The sequence below is a fragment of the Gavialis gangeticus genome, unplaced genomic scaffold, assembly GCF_001723915.1.
Source record: "Gavialis gangeticus isolate Ggan-Ray unplaced genomic scaffold, GavGan_comp1, whole genome shotgun sequence".
NCBI classification, from domain to species: domain Eukaryota; kingdom Metazoa; phylum Chordata; order Crocodylia; family Gavialidae; genus Gavialis; species Gavialis gangeticus.
The window spans coordinates 144,357,812-144,363,970 of record NW_017729025.1 but is presented as its reverse complement, the minus strand read 5'-3'; the positions used below and the strand labels follow the sequence as shown (position 1 = coordinate 144,363,970).

The window sequence follows — 6,159 nt, the reverse complement described above, 5'->3', positions numbered from 1 at the left end:
AATGTCCTTTGGTCTATAACCTGATAGAACAGCTATGGGTTTAATTTAATAGTCATTCCTTGTGCTGCTTCTTACTTCTGACTGGCAGGTCTACTTCTTACAGGGATTTGCTCTGGTGGGGAAGGAGGGGGAGAGAGTTTTAAAATGAAAGGATGGAGGAAGGCCATTGGGTTGGCCTTTGTGGCCGCCTTTTTTTTTTCCATCCATATTTCTGGCATTGTTTAGCAGGCAGAAGGGTCAGGGATGTACCTGAACTGTAGGATGTGTGCAGTGGAGTGAAAGAAGGTTTGAGGGTTGTGGGGGAGGAAGGGAGCAGGAGGTCCCTGGAACCCCACCACCTGGAATTAACCAATCCAGGTTACGCCCCACGGCACAAATTGCCCCGGCGGGAACACTCACGCTCCACAGGTGCGACTGGGGAAGAAGCCTCGAGGCAGTTCCGGTCCCTATTAAAGGGACACCGGAGGCAGCTGGGGGAGGAGACCCGGAAGGCAGCGGCGGCAAAGAGGGAGCCGTCGGGAGCACCCGAGCGTGGGGAAAGGCGGCCGGCCGGCATGGGAGGACCTTCTGGGGTCGGGGCAAACCCCACTGGGACCCGGGAGTTGAGGAGCAGCGGCCTCACCACGGATACTGATGGCGCAGAGCCGCGGAGAACAGCTTGGCTCAGGGAGAGCCGGCAAGCCATAGTCTTTTGAGTAGAGGGGCACTCACAGCAAGGGAAGTAAGGCAGCCGTGTCAGAGAGGGACTCGGGGACTTTGCAAGCCCAGGAACAAATCTGGCGTGGTGAGTACAGCCGGAGGAGGGGGGTATCCCCACGGCAGACAGGGAAGGACCAGAGAAGCCGGTAAAAGGCACGGGTAACCTTCGGGCTCTGGGAATCCCTGGCTGGAAGCATTCAGTTGTTTTTCTCTTTGATTTCTGTACCTCGGACGTGCCCCTGGCGACGAGAGGGAAGCAGGCGGCCGAGAGATTTTGGAGGTACAGGCAAGGGTGTAGGGGCGGCGGAGCCCTCGACAGCGTGGGACCCCTGAGGGATCGGAGTCTCATTTGTGGACTGGTATGCCCCAGATTTTATATCACTGAACCAGAAGATCATCAAAGTCATGGCAGGCGGTTCGGAGGAAACCAGCTCACAAACGAGCCTAGTGAGGAGGAACACCCCGGGGACGGTCCCTTACCAACAGGGGCGGAGGCTTCGGCACGGAGAAAAGTGACTGGCACAGTGCTACTCGTGGACAAGGGTGTTATTGAGTGTTCAGCTGGCCTGATGTCTGAGACACTCATGCTCAGGATTGTTTCACTGTGACATTCTGAAGACAGAGTGTGTGTAACGGAAAGAGGAATGAGGCTGCACTGAAATACACCAAGGTCAGCACATCTGATCACCACAGAGGAGGCTGAGATAAGGATCTTATCCAACTTCCTCTTCATCTCAGTGCAGTCACTGGCAGCCTGAGTCTTATCAATTTCTTCACTGCCCATATCTCTTTCTCTTTCCACCTGTCTTTCTTTCTTTCAGTTGTCCCTGTCAAACAGATACAGTAGGATTTTGCGGATGGAAATCCTAGACAGGTGAGCTCTGCAAAAACTTTGTTTGAGAGCCAAGACGGTGATCTTAGGAATAAGATTATCAAAGGTTGTAGCCATAGTAAACATTGTCCAGTTTTATTCTGGTATTATCAGGTTTTACCAGAGATGTTAGCTAATAGTTAATTCACCATCTGAAGCTTAACTCTGGATATACACAAAATAAATTAGATAGTTTAAGTGTCTGCTACATGGTGAATTTTCAAAGCTAAATGATAGAAACACTTTTGAGTTTTTCTGTAGTTCAGAGTTATGTGGCTTCATTTAGATTGGTTTAGAATGCTTTTAGGACTTAACATTGAATACATTTTTACATTCTTTGCCGTAAAACACCCTAAGTTGTCTATTCTGTTCTCTTGCTCTAAAATGTGAAGTAAGTGACCTGATCATGACCTGGTGTGCATATAATTCAGTGAACATTTTGTCATTGTTCTCAGCAGGAACAGTATGGTCATCTGTGCGTGCCACCTTCCCTTGATTGCTTTCCACACTTACTCATAGAAAGATTTATTGCTGCTCTTTTGTCAGGTTACAGCTCACCAGTAAGAAATGTACAAACCAATTTAGTTCATCAGAAGTAATTAATGTCAATATAGATTTTGCAGCAATAATAAGATTGTTAAGTCAGTTGCTCTGGAAAAAGAGGAGGTAACAGCCTAAGAGTCCTTCTCCTAAAAAAAGTGTGTGCATTTGGAAAATAAAACAATCCAGTAGTCCCAACATAAACACATGCTTGGAAAATGGAGTACTGTTTCACTCACAGCAAGCTTTAGGCAATCTCAGTTCTCATGTTATTGTGTTAAATTATCAGTCCACCCCTTCTCTTATCCATCCTTCCTCTTCACCAATTTCCACCACTCATTCACCTGAACCATATGCCATTTATACCTGAGAAAGGCACTCCATTCATTGTATTACTTAAATAACATATAGAATAAAGAATAAAATACATAATATACAATAATATCCCTACTAATAGCATTTACATTTGTATCACTGTAATCACTCATTTCAAACATCGCTCTTCTGTTTTTAGATGGAGGAATTCTCTCATTTTCTTGTATGTGAAGGTAAAGATGACAGTCTTTACATATGTAGCCCCCATTATCTTGAAAGAACTGTAATTACTACAGCCACAACTAGAATGTAACCACTTTCGTGACAAAACACGCTCATCCTTACGTAGCTGCCAGGAACACTACACAGCACTTTAGGACAGAGAGTAAAAATGACTCTTTAAATGAAACAGTATGAGGGACTATAATTAGGTAAACTATAAGTTATCAGAACTGGAATTTGACTGGGATTTCAGTTAACATGCCAGAATTTTGTGGAAATTACCATTAAATATGCAGTAACAGTCTGTGTTTAGTACTTCAGCTTTTTGTCTCATCCAGGGTCTTTCCTCTATGGCTTGTGTTGGGGTACTCTCACTCAGAGATGGCTAGGTCAGATGACTTTTGGTGATCAGCAACACTATTACTTGGTCAGTAGACTGAGCTCCTCTTTCACCCTTGAATCATGCATATACACACATGCATAAACATACAAATATACATATATATTTACTTCCAGCAACTAAGGAACATGTCTCCACAGTAGCTTCAGACTGCCAGTGTGAGAACAAGTCACATACGTCTGCCACAGGGCTGTATACAGAGCATTACAATAGAGTCAGAGCGGTCAGCTTATCGTATTATATTTAAGAGCTTTTCTTTCAATACAGATTCACTGGGGGCATTTGAATTTAATCTTTGACTGTGTCTTGTGAAACTTTCAGAAATTTGGCTGTATATCTGTATCTATTCAATCAGCAATATATGATCAGTTCAAGAGACATTAAAACTTCTCTTTCATTACTGCTACCGCAAAGCAAATTCAAAGCATTTCAACATTTTCATTCCATTGCTTGAATAAACTATAGAAATTATAATAGTTGCTATACTAACATAATTGTTAATGGGATGGGGTTTACATCTGTTTCCCTTTATCCGCTTCTGTTGTGGTAGAGAAAAACCTTTTCAAAAAGAGATGATCCATCCTAAGAGATTAGATTTCCATATCCTTACTCATGTTGAATTAACTAACTGTTTTTTCCCCCATTACATCACTTGGACTAATACTTAAGAACTGTTTGTCATAAATAAGGAAGATGGGTCTGGCCTAATAAAAAAGAAAAACACATTTTCAAGTGTGGGTGGCTAATATTAAGTATCTCTCTCCATATTTAGGCATCCAGATAAGTGTGGTCTAAATTGCGGGAAGACTGCTGCACCTTCCCTGAAGCTGTCTGCTTAGTGCCTTTGAGAAGTGGGTGCTTCTGTTTCAGTAGCTAAATCAGCAGAAAGCTGCCTAACTATAGTCCCTCAAGTTTTGAAAATGTTCCTACTGGTGGCAGGAGATCTTGCCTACACTAACAAATATCCACAAGTCAAGAATGGCTGTCAGCAGCCCAAATGCTGAACATATGCCTACAATTGCCACCAAACTGTCTTCAGTACTGATTCAGCTATACTGATTGCTGATGCCTAATGTCAGAAACCAGTCAGCATTTTCTATGGTAGGCAGCCTCTAATAAAAGTTCAGAAACCCACACTGAAACCATCAAAGCCACCCTTGCCTCAGTGAAAGTGTGTGAAGCCAGATAGAAAGTAATTGTGTTTTTAATGATTATAGGGTGTTCCACACTATCTGCAAACCTCATGTTTTCACATGCTGCCCTCTTTTGCAGGAGGGGGTCAAATGTCTCACTCACATTGGACATGTGCACTCCAGGCTGTTCCGAGCAAGGCTTTGGCTACGTCATGTCCCCAAGAGAACAGTCAGCCCGAGAATATCTCCAAACAGCAACAAGCATCCTTACTGAAGAGGAGCTGCACAAGAAAGCACTAGATCCTTTCATACTCCAAGCAGAATTTTTTGTGAGTATTTGACTTCTCTGTTTCTGAGAAATGATGTCGATGGCATCTGAGAAATGGGACATTGCCTCCTTTCTGTGAGCCTCTCTAGGACCTACAGTGAGTTCTTCTGGAAGACCAAATGAGTTAACACTTCATTTTTTATAGTAAAGCACTGTATTTAGCCTTCATGTTGAATATACTTTGACATGCCTGTATTTGAAAGCTTTTTGCTGCTTCTCAATTTGCAAGATATATCACTAGTCCTAGTAATGAAAATCCAGGTTTAGTTTCAGGCATCTTTTCTTTTTCCTCCTCAGGACATTACTTTTTAACAGCAATTTTACAGTCTTTCATTCTCCCTTGAATTCAACCCAGAATGTCCATTGTACGTGTTGGCAGAATGTTATCAGATTGATTGAAGAACAGGATTTTTGTGTCACAGAGACTTTGCATCCCCTTAAAAAGTGTCTGTGAGGGGTTAGCTGCTCTTTTAGTTGATAGTGTGTCTAAAACTTTTCCCCTGATGTCCTTTCTATAACATTTTTCCTGACCTTATATATCAATTCTTAATTTTGGAGACAGGATTTCTAGTCCCACTTTTGGATTAAATATGGGTACACTGCTTACAGATCAAAGAAACAAGAAAAGGCCAACTACTTTTAACTGCATGGCGGCTTTTAATTTTCTATGTGCTCCATGGCTGCTTCTTTCCCAACTGCTTAAATCTCCATGGTCTTGAACTTTGTCATTTTTGCCAGGACAGAGTACGTTCAGAGTAGTGCAATGGGTGTGTGAGAGTGGAGAATTGATTTGGAAGGCTCTTACGCCCACTTTGCATGGCTGCAAATGACTACAAAGGTGTCAAGTAATCAGGTCCTTTTTCTGTTTCACCCACACAGAACCCCATGCCTCTTTTCATGCTGGGCTGCTGTAGAACACACAGCTGGGAACCAAATAAATTAATGCTAACCTAGTCAGCATTTTCCTAAGCAGAGTCCCACCAGATCAGCAGGAAGGTGGCATGTTATGCATCTATCCCTTTAACCCACCCACTCCCTGACCTCAGAGGACTTTTAGAGAAACCATGAAAAGAATGGACTGACCTTCAGTGTTCCCCCATCCACTCCCCACTCTGCCAGTAATTTGTAGGTTTTCTCCCCCTTCACAAACAGAAGCAAAGGAGAGTCTTTGAGCCCCAGTTTCCAGATACAAAGCCAAACCTCTGTAGTCCTTACTTATTTTTCATTTTGTTTTCATTCAGTCCCTAGTTCCCATTGAAGACAAGCTAATTAGAGACCTCAAGGTTTGGCTGTGGGGGAAGAAAAAGGATTCTTTCTTTTCTTTTCTTTTTTTGCTCATAATACAACTAATTCTTAGATACATTCTAAACAATGCTAGCTGATGATTCTGGCTGCAAGAAGAAATTCTGGTCAGTTTTGTTTCCAGTTTTAACTTGCATGTCTGTCAAAAAGAACCCCTAAATCGCTGGATTTCCTATGGGACCAAATGGGAGCTGATGTGTACAGGCTTTGTTTGCAAATGTTCCATTAAATAAAAGCACAAAAATGTGGCCCTTCTGTCAAGCTTCACCCCATCCTTCCTTGAAATCACTGATTAAAAGGGATAGGGAAAACAAGAAAAAACAACACATGGCTGAACATAAAAAAGAAA

The 6,159-nt window shown here is 42.7% G+C and overlaps 1 protein-coding gene across 3 annotated transcripts in view; it reads left to right on the top strand.

Moving 5' to 3' along the window:
• The window catches only part of PTPN5 (protein tyrosine phosphatase, non-receptor type 5), a 207,991-nt gene that overhangs the window by 144,661 nt on the left and 57,171 nt on the right, over positions 1–6,159 (top strand). For all 3 annotated transcript variants that reach the window (XM_019519697.1, XM_019519696.1, XM_019519698.1), the window contains one exon: positions 4,320–4,509. In XM_019519697.1, the coding sequence (XP_019375242.1) occupies positions 4,320–4,509 (190 nt within the window). The remainder of the gene's footprint in view (positions 1–4,319; positions 4,510–6,159) is intronic.